The sequence below is a fragment of the Mobula birostris genome, chromosome 30 (genome assembly GCF_030028105.1).
Source record: "Mobula birostris isolate sMobBir1 chromosome 30, sMobBir1.hap1, whole genome shotgun sequence".
NCBI classification, from domain to species: domain Eukaryota; kingdom Metazoa; phylum Chordata; class Chondrichthyes; order Myliobatiformes; family Myliobatidae; genus Mobula; species Mobula birostris.
The window spans coordinates 31,922,924-31,941,903 of record NC_092399.1 but is presented as its reverse complement, the minus strand read 5'-3'; the positions used below and the strand labels follow the sequence as shown (position 1 = coordinate 31,941,903).

Here is an 18,980-nt window from a genome sequence, read left to right as displayed (position 1 = left end):
GCTGTCCCTTGTGTCTAAATTATTGATGATTCTTTTTGCCTTGACAAGGAATGAATTATTCATCGTCACTTCAGTCACTCCTTGCCTGTTTTCACCTTTGTCCCTGCAAGTTTGATGCCTTACAGGGTTTGGGTTCCACAGCCTTCTTCCCTACCCACCCCCTGGGCAAAGGCAAAGCTGTCAGAAACTGCATCGTACTGTCATTCTCAGCCTTGTCCTCTTCATCTTCTTGACACCTCCCACAGAGATCACCAAGCTGGGGGGGGGCGGGGGTGCGAGCCTGAATCCTGAAGAATTTTCTACCTCCACCTCCAGAGGTCCTGAGGCTCCTGGCTGCACCCCCTTGTGCTGACTCAGCTCAGAGCTCGAACAGCAGTGCCTTCCTGGCCTCTACACTGGGAAGAGTGCTGTGTTACTTTCAAACACTTGGCTGTGGGCAGACGCCCCAGTCTGTTATAACTCCAGAAGCTGGAAACCCAGAACAACACACACAAAATTCTGGAGGAACTTAGCAGGTCAGGCTGCATCTACAGAGGGGAATAAAAATTCAACATTTTAGGCCAAGACCCTTTAGCAGGACTGAAAATGAAGGGTCTCGGCCCAGTATGTCAACTGTTTATTCTCCTCCATAGATGCTGCCTGACCTGCTGAGCTTCCCCAGCATTTTGTGCGTTCCTTCCGGTCTATGAGCTAGTCCCAGTAGAGATGGGAATTTGGACCGTTAACTGCCCTCGAAGCTTCCAGGTTGCTGCAGGGAGCACAGAGAGGCAGGAGCGATGGGTTTGTTCTCTTCCTTGATCCTCTGTGAATGCTGTGGGCATGGTCTGAGCACAGAAACAGAGCCAGGACTCGTCTCCATTTATCACCTCTCCCCATTTACCCAACTTCACGCAAGCCCAAGGGGACCAAGTCACCGTAGCCAGCAACGTTGGGTTCAGGCAAGAGGGTTTGCTTTTTAGGCCAAGGAAGACTGGTAGCCTGGCTCAGTGATAGAGCTCCCATCTCACCACCTGAAATCTGTGGTGTTTAAGTCTTATTTGGGATGTCATCCATCTGGTTTCCCTGTACATGTTGATTGGTAGGTTAATTGGTTGCTGTAAAATCTAGACTCCCCAACTATTGAGAGAATGTTTCCAAGAGTACAACCTCAGAATAGAAGTACGTCCCTGTAGAACAGACACGAGGAGGAACTTTTTTAGCCAGAGGGTGGTGAAGCTTTGGAATTCTTTGCTGCAGACAGCTGTGGAAGCCAAGTCATGTATTTAAAGCAGAGGTTGAAAGGGTCTTGATGGGAGCTTGAAAGCTTATAGGAGAGGGCAGGAGAATGGGGTTGAGGGGGTAATACGTCAGCTGTGATGCACTGGTGGAGCAGACTCTATGAACTGAATGGCCAAAACCTTTTCCTATGTCTTACCTCCCAGTGCAAGAGGGTTAGGAACATGAGAGTGAATAGGTTACAGAAAAATAGGTGGAGGAATGAGAGCTAGCACATACTTGATGGGCCAAATGTTTTCCTTCCATTTTGTAAGCAAATATGAAATGCATCTCTCATTGTATTGATCCTGTTCCCACTGCATCGTCCCAGTGGCAGTCAGCGGTGGTTGCCAGTGGAGTGGGTGAGTGCATTCCTACTTTCTCCCGGAAGCAACGGTTGAACGTATGAGGCAGTTGCTCCTATTTTATCTGTTATTGCCTGTCTTGGTATCTCCTGTATTTATCTGTGATATGTGAGACTTGTTTATGTCAGATCCCCTTGGGTGGTTTAACCCTTAGAGAGGGATGGGGGAGGACAGTTGTCAACCTGCCCAGTTTCCACCCAGGAATTAACGGCTAATCCCTCCCACTCTGCTAGAAAAACAGGATGCAATTTGAGTGTTAACAAAAATAACGTGATTTTGCTTTGAAGCCTTTCCGATTCTCATTATAAAATGATTGAGAATAGGTAAGGAAGGTAGCTGAACTGGGCGGCTGTCTTGTGGCAGTACCTACGTGGGCTGGCCCATCTCGGTTTCAGAGAGGGCCCTTTGGCCCAACAAGTCTATCTAAACCACCCACTTGCACCAGTCCTACACCAACCCCATTTCATTGCCCCCTCTCTCCAGACTCCTCCCTCCACCCACACTAGGGATAGGTTACAGGCAGGAGGAAACTCTGTTCTGTGTTGTTCTGCCAAGCATTGTGGGCATGTTACGTTGGCACCAGAATGTGAGGCGACACTCGCGGGCTGCCCCCAGCACATGATCATTGGTATTAACGCAAATGACAATTTCAGTGTGTATTTCCAGTGCACGTGCTATAGATCTGAATCTGAACTGGAGCACACAGTCACAGAAACAACAAGCAAGCTCCAAGTATAAGGTACCCAATATCAGGATTAAGTCCAGGTCTCCGATGCCATGAGGCGGTGGTTCTGTGACTGTGTCTTTGTGCTGTAGAGATGACTGATTGTGAAAGCAAGACAGGTCCCTGTAACTCTGGCTCTCCAGCAGACTCCAGTCTATTGTTGTGTCTCTTGCTTGCTTTTGATATCATTCCTTCATCCTGTGAATTGCCCAGATACTCTCTGTCCATCCAGTTGTTGCATGACCAGCTTCCACACCAGAGGCTGGCTTTGAGTTTGTTTTCCTGGATTTTTCGCTTGATCATTTTGCCTTAGTGGAAGAGCCTCTTTGCAGCAGCATCATGAAGGTGGCAAGAAAGTTGGGTGACATGGTAGCACAGCTGATCGAGCAGCTCATGTTCAATCCTGACTTTTAGTGCTGTCTATGAGGAGGCTGCACGTTCTCCCTGTGAACCATCTGGGTTTCCCTCCGAATACCCAATTCCTCAGAACACCCAGTTTCCTCACACGTCCCATACATGTGCAGGTTGGTAGAGTAATTGACCACTGCAAACTGCCCCTTGTGTAGGCAAATTTGAGAACAGTTACTTGGAAAATGGAATGCCCTATGAGTTGTTATAGACTCAGTGGGCTGAATGGACTTGCTGTTTGGAAATATGGAAAAGGAAGGCAGGTTTGGATCCTTGGCATTCCATGTCCCAGATTTGTGGGTATGGATGAGTGTCTCATGGTATGCGATTGTCAAATCATTTTCTTGCCTCACTATGCTCTTGACCATTAATAGGTGTGGTGCATGTTTCAGCTGCTGACTTCTGTATTTCCTGGGACTTGCATTAAACTGAGCCGTCTTTCCATCCGGCCACCAGGTAGAAAACAAGAAGAAAGAGAAAAAAGACAAGGAGCGGGAGAATGCAAAAGAAAAACATGCCCTGTTGAAGTCGGCCGGGGTACCCGACAAGATGATGAGGAAGCGACAGTCTCTTCCGGCTGTTAGGAGTAAAGAGTTGATGGCAAGGGAAGTCAGGTATGTGCTGCTGTCTTCAGTCTTATCCCTCTGTGGGATATGGGTTTCCTCCAGTAGCATACCACTTCCACCTCTGTCATTTCTGGAGCTGACTACAGGAAGCAGACTGTAAGCATTATATCCTTGCGTGAACTACCCAACTATCTGCTGCCCTGTCTCTCAGTTCCTCCCCAGGCAGACTAGCTTTGTGAGCCTGCATCGGGCTTTGCTGGCGATATGTTCCACAATCACTTCTAGTCCCAAAAAAATCAATAAAATAGGACAGATGCTGGAAATCTGAAATAAAGCAGGAAATACTCAAAAGTACAACAGGTCAGACAGGATCTGTGCAAAAGAAAACTGGAGATAAGATTTCAGGATGAAGGCAACTGTGGTTCTGTTTTCGTTTTGTGTTTTTTTTTCATAATTTCCTCTAAGTGTTTTCACACAGCCGGCTTATTGTTTAATATCACAGGGTCAATATTTGATTCCACACAGTCAGATTTAGTTTCTGTGAGTTCAGAGGAGCTTTAAAATGATTAACAAATTGATTTGTTACGCAAACTTGTCACTTACACTCGGTAGCCTCTTTATTAGTAACCTGCTGTACCTAATAAAGTGGCCACTGAGTGCGTGTTCATGGTCTTTTCCTGCTGTAGCCCATCCACTTGAAAGTTTGCTGTGTTGTACGTTCAGAGATGTCCTTTGGCACACCATTGTTGTAACAGGGTGCTTTTTAGAGACATTATCACTTTTCTGCCAGCTTGAACAAATCTAGCCATTCTCCTCTGACCGCCCTCATTAACATTTTTGTCCACAGAACTGCTGCTCACTGGATGCTTATTGTGTTTTGTACAATTCTCTGTAAAACTAGAGGCTGTTGTGCGTGAAAATCCCAGCAGATCAGCAATTTCTGAGATATTGAAAGCACCCCATCAACATTGCTTAGATCACAGTTCTTCCCCATTCTGATGTGTGGTCTGGTCTGAACTTGACCATGTTTGCATGCTTTTATACATCAACTTGTTGCCCAAGTTGTATTTCCAGTGTCTACTGTTTGGAAAATTAGTACAGGTCAACCTTCACTAATCTGGCACCATCGGGACCTGAGGAGTGCTGGATTATTGAAAATGCCGAATTACTGAAGGATCACATTAAGGATAATTAAGTGCCGGATTATGTAGTCGGATTAGTGAAGGTCGACCTGTAATAGAGGTCATGCTGAGCTATCAGGAGTAAAACTTTGAGTAGAGACGTTGGATCCTGATACTTTTGCGATCAAGAGTCTTTTAGAAGTCAAGAATGAGACATGAAGCTTATTGATTATGATAATTTTATTAGGTGTTACAAGAGCGGGAAACGAACAAGGGGAGCCAAGAGAACAAAGAAAGAAAGTGGGAAAAGCAACCCCGTTTGTCTCATACTCAGACTAGAAGTAACAAAATTCCTGTGATACCAATTAACCTATAAAAGAGCCAGATTCAAATGGCATGACACTTCCCACTGAAAACTAAGAAATTTCTAGAAAAATACAGAAACAACCTCTACCATAAAAACAGGAAAATTCAATGAACAATAATTTATATAGGTGATTATATAATGAATACAAGCAAGCATAGGAAAGTTAAACTACAAGTAAAATAACCATTCCACACCCAAATCCAACAGGAGCCTTATATCCTTTTAAGGAGCAAAACTAAGGAGGAGAGTTGGAGAGGGAGATTCAGAGCTGAGAGCCTACATGGGTGAAAGGGCACAGCTGTCACAGCAGGTTAGAGGAAATGGATCAAACACAAAGTGCCAGGATAGAGACCTGGCTGAAGACTCTTTCAAAGGCAGACAGGCATATGGGGGGTTTGAACATGGCAATGGGACTTTGTAGATTCACAACAAGAGCTTGTATTGGTCGGTGAGATTGGGTGCTCCAGCTTCAGGACCCACGTGCTACTAACTTTCCCTGTCATTGTCTTTGAAACAGCCTGAGATCAAAGAACCGCTCCTTGCCAAGCTCACCCAGGCGGAGGACTTCGGGAGTTAGTCCAGGACCCATCCCGCCCCTGGCAGCAGGCACCGCCACTCCGGTGAAGAAGTCAAGAGCTAAAGGCGAGAAGCGCCAGGAGAAAGAGAGCCAGCTGAAGCTGAGAGGGGAGAAGGAGGAGGGTGAGAAGGAGTCGTCGAGGCCTTCGTCAGCTGGTGGCTCGAGAAACAAGGAGACAGCTGCAGAGGCTCCAGAGCCCACACAGGGTAATGCAACCACATGGCTTAGTAGTGCCCCTGGTAATTTGTAAGGTTTAAATTGGAGGGGACTATGACGGTCAGCTATAGGAAGAAAGTATTTTCATTTAAGTAGACATTTCAGAGCAATACACAGCTAATGAAGTACTCTCAGTGTAAAGTCTATCATCATGGGGGAAACATAAGACTGATGAGCACATGTTGGCCATCTGCCCCTGAAGTTGCTCCATCATTCATCAGCACCTCAATACCATTTTCCATATCCATTAATGTCCAGAAAACTTCTGAATGTACTCAGTATATCCCTCCAGTGTAGAGTATCCCATAGGTTTCCTAACTTCTCAAACCAGTGCTCGATGACCTACAATTAATTCCTGGTTTCCCTGTCTGTATGTGTGTTCTCAGTCTGGGAAACCCGCTAACGTTTCAGTGAGCTCGAGGGATTCTGCAGAACCTGGGAATCGTGAGCAATACGCGCAGAATGCTGGAGGAACTCAGCAGGTCGGGTAGAATCTAAGGAGAGGGAATAACCAGTTGACGTTTCAGGCTGTGACTCTTCATCAGGACTGGAAAGGAAGCCAGAGTAAGGATATTGGGGAGGGGAAGGAGTACAAGCTGGTAGGAGACAGGTGAAGCTAGGTGAGGGGGAAGGTGGGTGGGGAAGAGGAATGAAGTGAGAAGCTGGGAGGTTCCAAGGAGATCACACTTCATTCTTTTAAACCCCAAGGAATTCAGTCAATCTCTTCCCATTTAAAAGCCCACCATCCCACAGACTGATCTGGTGATTCCCTCTATGGCAAGTATATCCTTTGTAGGGTGGAGAACCAAAACTCTGCACAATAGAGCAGGAGCAGTCTCATTGAAGCCCTTTCTACCTGCTGTGAGGCATCTTTACTACTTTACTCAAATCCTCGCAGTAAAAGCTAATGTACCATTTGCCCCCCTAACCACTGCTGCACCTGAATGTTAACTTGTGTCCAGTGACACCCACGTCCCTTTGAACACCAACACTTCCCAATCTGCCACCATTTGCAAATACTCTGCCACAAATTTCAGTGTACCAATGAGCACATAGTGCCGTGAAGGGATTAAATATTGACATGTGATCAAACTATCTTGCTATTCTTTGATAGTGTCTTAGAACATTTAACATCTATCTAAAAAGGTAGTCTGGGGCTTGATTTGGCAGAAGAGTCTCCTTCAGTGCAACTCAGGAGTGTCAGGCATCGTCTTTTATCTATGCCGAGTGGGACTTCAGACTACAGACTTTTGCCAGTATTAGACAAACACTACCAATGGGCCCTGACTGACTCCCAGTTGGTGCTCATTGTCTCCCAATAATTGAGATGTTGGACAGAGTCAAGCCACCAGCTTTTGCCTTCTATTTATTTCATTACCTTCTGTATGTCTTTACCAAGTACAGGCTTATAACCTTGTCTATCAACACCTCACCCAACAATACCAATGATACCTTCATCAGAAAGACAGAAGAACTCAGTTCCATCTAAGGAATGGGCAATAAATGCAGCTCTTACATAACAGTATCAGATGCAGAATCAGAATCAGAATTGGGTTTATTAGCACTGACGTATATCATTAAATTTGTTGTTTTGCAGCAGTAGTGCAGTGCAATGAATTAGTATAAGTTACAGTAAGAAATATGTTACTGTGCCAAGTCTCATATATATATATATATATGTGTGTAGATAGATATGTGTGTGTGTGTGTATGTATATGTGTGTGTGTGTGTGTGTGTGTGTGTGTGTGTATATATATATTTATTATAGAGAGAGAGACTAGGGTGCCTAAGACTTTTGCATAGTACTGTATAAAAAATAAATAAGAGAGCAAAAGGTGAGACTGCGTCCTTGCTAAACTTGCTGAGAGCTGCATCGTTGCTCCCTTGTCCCTGCATTGGGGTCAGTTGATCTGCAGTGGTAATCAAACTGGGGTCGATAGAGGAAAGGGTTCTCCACTTGCCCCGTCCCGTGGAGGCGTTTGAATCTGTCAACACAGGTATCTTTTTAGAGGGAGTTGATACAAATGAGAACACACTGCTGCCCCCTGTTGCTGGGCTGACCACTGCTTGGTGCTGTCAGGAATGTCTCCTCAGTGGAATCAGATTCAGGTTTATTATCAAGTTTAATTGTCATTCAACCATACATGAATATCCATGAATACAGACAAACAAAACAGCGTTACTCTGTGGCCAAGTAGCAAAACACAGCACCAACAGTCACACACAGCGCAAGGCACATACAAGATAACGCAGATATATAAGATAGCAAGCACATATGAGATATCAGTAAAATAAGATCACACAAAAAAAACTTATAGTTTAAGCCCCTGAGTCCATGAATGTTGCAGCAATCTGTGGTCGAACACAATACAACTTATCTTCTGAGTGAACACTTGACTCCAGCATGGATGCCGTGCCACACTGCCTCTGACACTCCGGTGGAGCGTCCGACTCCCAACACCTCCCCCAGGTGGCTGGAGACGGGCGACACTGCGACTTGAGGCCTAGTCCTTGCTACACCCAAGGCCACACAACTCCCCCGCCATCCGCTGCTAGCATTCGCCAATAAACCAATGAATTAGATTTGCAGCATTCCATACCACCAATGTCCATCCAGGATCTTACAATCACAAGAAAAGTGAACAAGACGATCACTTGCTGTTAGTTAGACTGCACACCTCCTTCACACACTGATGCCTCTCTGCGGGTAGCATCACGATCCGCCGAGTCCAGCTCTTTCAGTTTCTCCACCAACAAGCAACTCACTGATGGGGCAGACCTGAGCACTGTAAGTTCTTAATGTCCAGCAGGGTCTTGCGATTGTAAAGAATACATTTAAAAAAGACAAAAAGAGTGCACTGCCATCTATCCGTGACATGTATTTGTTGGTTTGTGGCAGCAGTGCAATGCAATACACTGTAAAATACATATACAATACATAATGGTTGGCATCCGTCTGTCTCAAAGGATAATGGGTGATGATAATCATGATCATAAGCCTGGATGGAAGGTATGGAGATCCTGAGATGCCTAGTCATCAAGATCCCCCTCTCAGCCTCACCAATGCAGTCCAAAGGAAAGCTTATGAACAATATGTTTGGCACCAGCTTGGCTGCTGGAGGGATGTTCAATGACGTCCAGACTCCCTTGGGGCTGCACTCCAGATTTGCTGTCTGGGTTTACTCCCGTAGTCGTCTTCTCTTCCTAGACTACCCCCAAGGCAGTGGGGCTGTTTACCCATAGTTGGTTTACGAGCACCAGGGTGTGTCCACACACTGGTGGGCCTGCATGCTCCACATGCAGGCGCCAGACCTCCTCCCCGTCAGCTGTAGTTCAGCCCGAGTCCGAAAGGAGTTCAGTTTCCGTGTGTCACCAGTGAGGAGGCAGTACATGAGGCTTGCTGTTGGAGAGGCTCTGTACTGGCAGAGAGAGACTTGCATAACCAGCTCTCCTTTTCGCAAAGCAGCTAGCCAGCGGTGGAAGCTGAAAGTGAGAGTGACATACACTACCACATTAGACACATCACAACAACCATTTTACAACCACAATACACAATACACTATAGAATACAAAAAGAAATAAATATAAAAAATAAGTAGTGCAAAATCAGTAAAAATAGTGATGTAGTGTTCATGGGCTCAATGTTCATTCAGAAATCTGATGGCGGAAGGGAAGAAATTGTTTCTAAAACATTGAGTTGTGTGTCTTCAGGCTCTTGTACCTCTTGTCTGATTGTAGTATTGGGAGGAGGATATGTTCTGGGTGGTGAAGTCCTTCATAATGGATGCCTCCTTTCTGAGGGATAGCCTTTTGAATATTCTTGGTAGTGGGGAGACTAGTGCCCGTGATGGGGCTGGCTGAGTTTACAATCTTCAGCTTTTTCCGATCCTGTGCAGTGGCTCCTCCATAACTGATGATGATACAACCAGTCAGAATGCTTCCATATCTGCAGAAATTTGCTAGTCTTTGGTGACATGTCAAACCTCCTAATACTCCTAATGAAGTATAGCCTCTGGCAGTGTGTATGTGAAAGGCCAGGAACTGTTCCTGTGCACCTTGTTAAAGGTATCTACCTTGTGTTGTAGAATGGATAACACAACAAATCGCCCAGGACATTGAAAGGGGCATCACCTGCATGACAAGTAGCCCTTTTACAATGCAGCCTTTTGCATGGTAACAGTGCATGAGTCCTGGAAGGGTCTTGACCCAAAACGTTGACTGTTCACTCTTTTCCATAGATGCTGCCTAGCTTGCTGAGTTCCTCTAACATTTTGTGTGTGTTGTTGGTAACAGAGCTCATTTAACAGAAATCCCTGTAAGGGGTCCCAGGAGAGTACCCCTGACAATTATTTCACCTCTGCTGTGGGTTTGTATGCTGCCTTAACATTGTGAGGGCTTGTTGGGTTAACACACTGCCTTAATGTAGGAGTTAGTGGGTTAATGGGCTGGCTTAATGTTGTAGAAGTTAGTGGGTTAACACACTGGCTTAACATTGTGAGTGCTAGTGGGGTGGTTAACATGCTGCCTTAACATTGTGGGGCTTGTTGGGTAAACACACTGGCTAAATGTCGTAGGTATTAGTGTGTTAACACACTGCCCTAACATGTTGGTGGACATGCTTCCTTAACGTTATGGGGGTTAGGGTTAACACGCTGCCTATTAGTGAAGTGTACAACCCAACTGATGTTTTTTCCTCTGATTCAAGGAGCTGCCATTGGTCTGAAGGCAGCATTCAAAGTGTGATATCAAGCAGCACATCTGAGGGCAAAAGTGGAGCCCTGCAGTGTTGGGAATCGTGGCCAGTACAAGGGAAGTTGTGGCAGCTATGTCTGCCCATTTCACAACAGTTGTAGCAATGTATAACAGATGTATTGAAGAAGAGTCATTTCAGCACACCCACAGGTCTAGGTGTTGTACGAGACCAAGGTGCTGCTTTTTTTTTGCTTTGGACAACCGTTACCCTCTTTGTTTCAGGGTCACCTGCTAGAACAATTGCAGGCACCATGGACCCAGAGGAGGCTGTGAGGCTTCTTGCAGAAAAACGGCGAATTGCTCGAGAGCAGAGGGAGCGAGAGGAGCAGGAGAGGAAGGAGCAGGAAGAGAAGAGGAGGTGTGTGTCGGATTTAATTAAAACACTCTCATGTAACACGGTTACAGGGTTGGGGCATACACATCATGAGCGTTATCTGTTAACATTCATTGTGGGGTTAGTGATTTACATGATGCCTTAACTTTGTGGGGTTTGGTGGTTTAACACAATGCTGTATATTGTGAGGGGTAATGGGTTAACACACTGCTATACATTGTGGGGGGTTAATGGGTTATCACACTGCTGTACATTGTGGGGGTAATGGGTTATCACACTGCTATACATTGTGGGGTTAATGGGTTATCACACTGCTGTACATTGTTGGGGGTTAATGGGTTAACACTGCTGTACATTGTGCGGGTTAATGGGTTAACACACTGCTTTACATTGTGGGGGTTAATGGGTTAACACTGCTGTACATTGTGCGGGTTAATGGGTTAACACACTGCTGTACATTGGGTTAATAGGTTAACACTGCTGTACATTATGGGGGGTTAATGGGTTAACATACTGCTGTATATTATGGGGGGTTTAGTGGGTTATCACACTGCTGTACATTGTGGGGGTTAATGGGTTAACACACTGCTATATATTATGGGGGGTTTAGTGGGTTATCACACTGCTGTACATTGTGGGGGTTAATGGGTTAACACACTTCTGTTCATTGTGGGGTTAATGGGTTAACACTGCTGTACATTGTGCGGGTTAATGGGTTAACACTGCTGTACATTGTGGGGGGTTAATGGGTTAACATACTGCTGTATATTATGGGGGGTTTAGTGGGTTATCACACTGCTGCACATTGTGGGGGTTAATGGGTTAACACACTTCTGTTAATTGTGGGGTTAATGGGTTAACACTGCTGTACATTGTGGGGTTAATGGGTTAACACTGCTGTACATTGTGGGGTTAATGGGTTATCACACTGCTGTACATTGTGGGGGTTAATGGGTTAACACTGCTGTACATTGTGGGGTTAATGGGTTAACACTGCTGTACATTGTGGGGGTTAATAGGTTATCACACTGCTGTACATTGTGAGGTTAATGGGTTAACACTGCTGTACATTGTGGGGTTAATGGGTTAACACTGCTGTACATTGTGCGGGTTAATGGGTTAACGCACTGCTTTACATTGTGGGGGTTAATGGGTTAACACACTGCTTTACATTGTGGGGGTTAATAGATTAACACTGCTGTACATTATGGGGGGTTAATGGGTTAACATACTGCTGTATATTATGGGGGGGTTTAGTGGGTTATCACACTGCTGTACATTGTGGGGGTTAATGGGTTAACACACTTCTGTTCATTGTGGGGTTAATGGGTTAACACTGCTGTACATTGTGGGGTTAATGGGTTATCACACTGCTGTACATTGTGGGGTTAATGGGTTAACACTGCTGTACATTGTGGGGGTTAATAGGTTATCACACTGCTGTACATTGTGGGGGTTAATGGGTTATCACACTGCTGTACATTGTGGGGGTTAATGGGTTATCATACTGCTGTACATTGTGGGGGTTAATGGGTTAACACTGCTGTACATTGTGGGGTTAATGGGTTATCACTGCTGTACATTGTGGGGTTAATGGGTTATCACACTGCTGTACATTGTGGGGGTTAATGGGTTATCATACTGCTGTACATTGTGGGGGTAATGGGTTATCACACTGCTGTACATTGTGGGGTTAATGGGTTAACACTGCTGTACATTGTGGGGGTTAATGGGTTATCACACTGCTGTACATTGTGGGGTTAATGGGTTAACACTGCTGTACTGTGGGGGTTAATGGGTTAACACTGCTGTACATTGTTGGGGTTAATGGGTTAACACTGCTGTACATTGTGGGGGTTAATGGGTTATCACACTGCTGTACATTGTGGGGTTAATGGGTACAAAATACAACTCATTCAGTAGCAGCGCTGCACCTGCCATCGAATCTCACTGATGTTGTAAATCGCTGAAAGACGGTCACCTAACGTACCCTGTGGAACTTCACCTGATGGGTTCGTGTGATCACATGAGAACACGTGTGGTATTTCCCATGTAAAACGTGCACCGATGCCATCAGTGGCTGTGCAGTGCTGTTTGGAACAAACACAGCAAAAGAAAGGTCACAGCTTTCTGCTGAAGGATCAGATCCCTGGCCTCTACAGCTCTGATGCCGCAATCTATTTCCCAGATTGCTGCTCATCACACGCTCAGAAAATGTAAAGACCAGCTGCATTTGTCACATTGTAGAAGTTGCAGCAAAGCAAGGGTTAAAATGGAGAAGTAATAGAACAAAGACCAGACACTTGGTGCAGCCTTTTGTACGTGTGGAAGTCCAGTAAGACAGCTGTCAAGAGGACAAGCTGAGATGGAGAGTGTGGAGAAATAATGCTGTCTTTCAGGCTGAACGTGGCCCTTGTAAGCCCAACTCCACTTTTGTAAGCCACAACCTTTCTGTTCAAGCCTGGGAACCAGGATCACCAAGCATATCAGGACAAGATAAAGATGCAAACGAAGTTTTCTGGAGTACCACTTACATTGGACAATTTTTTAAATAGTTGTCAAGTATTATTGATCTTTAACATGCAGATTTAATTGGTTATTGACACTTCTAATATTTATTATAACTGGTACTTAAAAATGAGCCTAAGGTTTCTATTGGATTAATACCTATATCCAACTAGTCAACTTCTGTATTAAAATGTCATTTTTTTTGTTCAGACTCCATGGCAGTTTGGTGATAGGGCCATGTCGTTTTCCTTGTGCATAGGTAAATAAAATGTGATTGAAGAGTGAGTGCAACTTGTCAGAATCCAGTTAACTGGGACAACAACACACATCAAAGCATTCAGTGAAATGCATCGTATCGCATCAACGACTAACAGAGTCCAAGGATTGTGCTTGGAGCAGCTGTAAATGTCTTCATGCTTCCAGCACCAATGTAGTATGCCCACAACTTACTAACTCTAACCCACATGTCTTTGGAATGTGGGAGGAAACCAGAGCACCCGGAGGAAATGCATACTGTCATGGGGAGAACGTATAGACAGCAGCAGGAGTTGAACCCTGACCACTGTGTTACTGCATCATCTCTTCTTTCCTTTTCCTCTGACAGGCGTCATCAGCTGAAGAGTGGTGAGGATTATGGGCTTCCTGAAGGTTCACTGATTGTGAGATAACTCATTCGTGGAATAAGCATAGTGTCCTTTTAGCTTAAGAACCTGGCCGGAGATGTCCATTTTGTTGGCTCGAGTCACAGTGGCGTGGCGTAGCGGCTAGTATAACGCTCTCCAGTGCCAGCCATCGGGGTTCAATTCGCACTGCTGTTTGTAAGGAGTTTGTACATTCACCCCGTATTGCATGGGTGTCCCCTGGGTGCTCCGGTTCCTCCCACATTCTAAAGATGTACGGGTTAGGAGTGCTATGTTGGCGCGAGAAACATGGCCACACTTGTGGGGTGCCCCCAGCGCATCTTGGATTGTGTTGGTTGTTGATGGATTTCACTGTGTATTTTGATGTACGTGTCACTAATAAAGGGAATTTTTCTGCTTTCTTTAAAACAATCTCATTAGCTGCAGCCCAGTCCCTGAGGCAGTGGGAGAACCCCGATGGTATTGTAGCATTCTCCTCCTCTCACACCCTGTGGATGAAGTCCTGAGAAAGACGAGGCGGCCCCCTTCATCTCCAGTCATAACGTGACCTGTAGACTTTCTGTTCCACTCAGGCAACTGAAGGAGGAGATAGCGCGGAGAAAGGCGGAGGAGAAAGCCCAAGCTCAGAAGCAGGAGGAGGAGAGGAGGCAGAAGGAGGAAGAGCAGCGTCTGAAGGAGGAGGAGTGTCGGCAGCGGGAGGCCGAGATGGAGCAGGAAGAGATGGAGCGCCTACAAAAGCAGGTTGGTCAGCATCATGGTACTGGCATTGAGTAAGCACTCACCCACACGGCTTCATTCATGGAGTCAGTCAAACAGAGGAGACCCATTGCCCCTTGAATCCACACCATCACCAAACACCCATTTACACTCATCCCCCCCTTTTTAAAAATTCCTCCCTCCTCATTCTCATCAATCCCTCAACGTTTTGCCACCCATCCACTCACTGAGGGCTATTTACAGTGGCGTTTGGTTGGACATATATGCGTGATCAGAGTCAGGCTTAATCTTCGCACAGTTGTGCCCTATGCCACCAGGGCAGGGAATGGGGGAGTATGTTTGAGACCTCAGGGGAGAATGTAAGGCTCAAGCTGAATTTAAAGGCAGCACACGTTATAACTTCATCTCCTGTGCATCAGATGTCCAGTTGTTGACCTGGTGAATGGGTGACAACAAGCATTGGTGGAGTTGTTTCAGTTTGGTGGTCAAGAGGAAAGGTGAAAATCAAGGATCAGAAAGCTGTGATAACATTATACTTTATACTTTATTGTCGCCAAGCAATTAGTACTAGAACGTACAATCATCACAGCGATATTTGATTCTGCGCTTCCCACTCCCTTGATTACAAATATTAAATATTAAAAGTAGTAAAAATTAGTACCTACCCAAAAATTGACTTACCCATAATGAAAACTTCTCAGCATCTACCCTGTCAGGGCCCCTTAAGATGTTGTATGTTTGAATTAAATCACCCAGTATTCATCGGATTGTCTGTTGTATCTGATAATGACAGGGAAATCTGGAGAGTTTTTCTAGTGGAAAAGCTGTTACACTAGACTAGTTCCACTCTCTCGACTTTGGAAGCCTGGGTCCAGTGGTACGAGTAGTTGTCAAAACTGGGGTCTTCCTTGGATGCAGTGGATGACCATGACTACTTCTGTGCCTTGTCTTGCCCTTTACTCTTCATGAAGCATTGCAGAACTGCCTTCCTGACTTTTGGATCTCACTGTTCATCTCACCCACCCAGTCTGCAAGAGCTGACTTTGCGTGCTAGGACAGGAATGTCCCTTTTCACCAGGGTTTGAGGCCCACCAACTCCCCTCACCCGATTTAGCCCGCCTGTCGAAGAGGTGTACTGAGGTGTGGCCGCTGTCGAATGCAAACAGGTACTTGGACCTACAGGTGAGAGCCGAGTGACTGATGGGGGCCAAAGGTGAGTGAGCTGCCCCAGAATGGACACGACAAGCCCCTTCACCAGAGGTGTTGCCCCTCCCTGGACACCTCATTTATCCACACTCCAAGGAAACCCTCTCTTGATAGGATAGTCCTCTTGTCCTAGACGTCAGCCTGTTGAATCTCAATGAGGAAGGCTACATTTGTGAGGAATTGCCAGGAAGTGAGTTGTCTCAGTGGGAATAACATTGTTTCTGCACACAGAAGGAAGAGGCGGAGGCACGAGCTCGCGAGGAGGCAGAGAAGCAGCGGCTGGAACGGGAACGACACTTCCAGAAGGAAGAGCAGGAACGCTTGGAGAGGAAGAAGGTAACACTTCTCTTTGAGCACTCCTCCAGTGGGAGCACGTTTCCATGGTAATAGTCTCCGGGTAGGGTCACTACACAATGAGCCAAAGACTGTTTTGGTCATTACTGTGCAGTAGCATTCAGACAAACCCAAGGACAGAAACATCTGGTGTCACTGTGGAGCATGAAGGAAAGTAGTGTGTAAGTTCAAGAGCAGGTCCAGTCACGGCATAGACCAAAGAATGAGTAGTCCCTTGTGCCCGCTCCATCATTCAGTAAGGTCCCCTGGTCTTGTACCTCAGCAATTCCCATCATTTTCTTGATGTCCAAGTGTGGCATGTGGCCAAGTGGTTAGGGCGTTGGACTAGCGATATGAAGATCGTGGGTTCGAACCTCGGCCGAGGCAGCATGTGTGTCCTTGAGCAAGGCACTTAACCACACAATAGTCCAGGCTACCCAGCTGATAACGGGTACCGGCAAAAATGCTGGGGGTTAACCTCACGATAGACTGGCGTCCTCTCCGGGGGGCAGGGTGGGGGGAAGTCTTGTACTCTCAGTTGCTTCACGCCACAGAAACTGGCATTCGTGACAGACTTTAATTAATTAATCTTGATATCCAAAGATCTATTGATGTCTCGCTAGAGTTGAATGGAGAATCTGTGACGGGGAGTTGAGCCGTAGTTGTGGCTGGGATTCAGGTTAGGGTCTAACAGATGGGGACCAAAGTCAAAAGGAAATTGCGAGTGGTGGGGTGGCTGATACCTCAGTGGGAGTGGGGTACAGGGGGGTGTTCAGAGAAGAAGAGAGAAGTGAGGGGACTGATCAGACTGGGGCATGGTGTTTCCTGGGATTCACTGATGTGAATCTCAGAACAATGAGCCCTACTTTCCTGCACATGCTGTGTAGGAATGTTGGATGGGAAATTCCATCCATGTCCCACATCCATTCTCACGTGGAAACCACAGAGTTGGCAAGAGCAAGTTTCATAGCTGAATTCTGAAAGGGACAAAATTTGACCTGGAGCTCCATAAGACATAGGAGCAGAATTAGGCCATTCAGCCCAACAAGTCTGCTTCAACATTCTAATATGGCTGATTTATTATCCCTCTCAACCCCATACTCCTGCCTTCTTCCAGTATCCGTTGATGCCCTTCCTAATCACGAACCAATAAACCTCTGCTTTAAGCATACCCAATGACTTGGCCTCCACAAACATCTGTGACAATAAATTCCACAGATTCACCACAGCCCTGGTTAAGTTTGTCACTGTGTAACTGGTAACCGCAGTTTTATACATTAGACATACATTAAAGAATATTATTGCTGTTACGGAGGCAAAACAGCAGAATGGGAACTAAACATACCAGGTAATGGAAAATGTTTAGGCAGCTGGGAAAGAGTGTGGCAGCCTTACTTAGGACAGAAATCAGTTCAGTAACAAGAAGGGGTGTTGCAGGTTGTGTGTAGGGTGTGTCTGCAGTCTCCTGTGTAACTGGTAACGTTGAGCAGGTGGATAAACTGGGGGTAGGGGTAGGATTGGGATTGGGGAGGGGGGAAAGGATGGAGATATGAATGACAGTGAATGATGGCCACAAGTTTCAATGTAGGCACCAGAGGTAAAAGGAGAGATGCAAAGCTATTACAGCAGGGCAGAGAAAGAAAGAATGAGTGAAACTGGAGGGTAGATTGGAGTGAGAATATTCCAATAAATGTGTAGAACATCTAATAAAAAAAGCTGTAAGTGCAAGAGGTATGCCATCCTGAAGAAAAGTCTGGGCCCGAAACGTCGACTGTTTATTCATTTCCATAGATGCTGCCTGATTTGCTGAGTTCCTTCAGCAACTTGTGTGCGTTGCTTTCGACGTGACAGGTGTCACTGAGATAAACCTGCAAGATGTAAAACGTTTAGGGGGCTGGGCGAATGGGAGCAGTAGCCTCACTCAGGGAGGAAATCACTTCAGTAATGTGAAAGGTTATCGCAGGCAGGAAGTAGGCAATGAAGGTATCTTGGGTAGAATTAAGTAGAATTGAAGCTTCATGTGATGAGTTGCATTTGATGAGGTAGCAGCTCAGATGAGAAATAAGACAAATGTGTAGGGAAGTCGTGGTTTTAATGGTGAATATAAACTGGGGTACATTGGGAATACACCTTTCTGCCCGAAAGGTGGTGAGTGTGAGCAATTTGTGCTGAATAGTTTTGCACACCATTGCACACTGCCAGACGGGATACTGAGGGTTACGAAGTTTAAGATCAGCCTCAGCAGATGGCTGTGGAGAACAGTGGATCAAATGGGAGGGAAGTGTAACTCAACATGAAGAAGTAGTTAGATTCTTTCAGAATCTGTGAATTTGACTGGATGGCCTGCTTGTTGGTGAATAAGGCAGATGGAAGAGAAAATAATTTTATTTAAATCAGCTGTTTTAACGAAGTACTTCTTTTTCCTCTTCTATGCAGCGTCTGGAGCAGATTATGCAGAGGACGAGGAGGTCTGATAATATGGATAAGGTACAGTTCACTCTAGAATGTTATATCATTCCGATGATTGCTCTGGTAAAACAGTGTAAATATTGTATACTAGAGGGCATAACTTTAAAGGGGATGTGCAGGGTAAGTTTTATTTTACATATAGTATGTTAGGTGTGGAACACACTGCCAGTGGAAACAGATGAAATGGTTTTCAGATAGGCACATGAGTGTGCTGGGAATGGGAGGATATGGATCATACACAGACAGGCAGAAGGGATTAGTGTAATTTGGCATCGTGCATGGCATTGATTTTATGGGCCTGTTCCTGTGTTGTACTGTTCTATATGTGCTTAACACTGGGGGCCATATCCAGGTGCATGCTTACTTACTGCCTGTTACACCGCTGCTGTTTAGGGCAGCAATGAAGGTCCTCTGTCTCTGGC

At 45.7% G+C, this 18,980-nt stretch overlaps 1 protein-coding gene across 5 annotated transcripts in view; it reads left to right on the top strand.

The window, feature by feature from the left end:
- Positions 1–18,980, top strand: part of map7d1a (MAP7 domain containing 1a) — a 252,467-nt gene that overhangs the window by 211,559 nt on the left and 21,928 nt on the right. For all 5 annotated transcript variants that reach the window (XM_072247065.1, XM_072247064.1, XM_072247066.1 and 2 more), the window contains 6 exons: positions 3,208–3,365; positions 5,323–5,588; positions 10,573–10,708; positions 14,406–14,574; positions 15,988–16,092; positions 18,526–18,576. In XM_072247065.1, the coding sequence (XP_072103166.1) occupies positions 3,208–3,365; positions 5,323–5,588; positions 10,573–10,708; positions 14,406–14,574; positions 15,988–16,092; positions 18,526–18,576 (885 nt within the window). The remainder of the gene's footprint in view (positions 1–3,207; positions 3,366–5,322; positions 5,589–10,572; positions 10,709–14,405; positions 14,575–15,987; positions 16,093–18,525; positions 18,577–18,980) is intronic.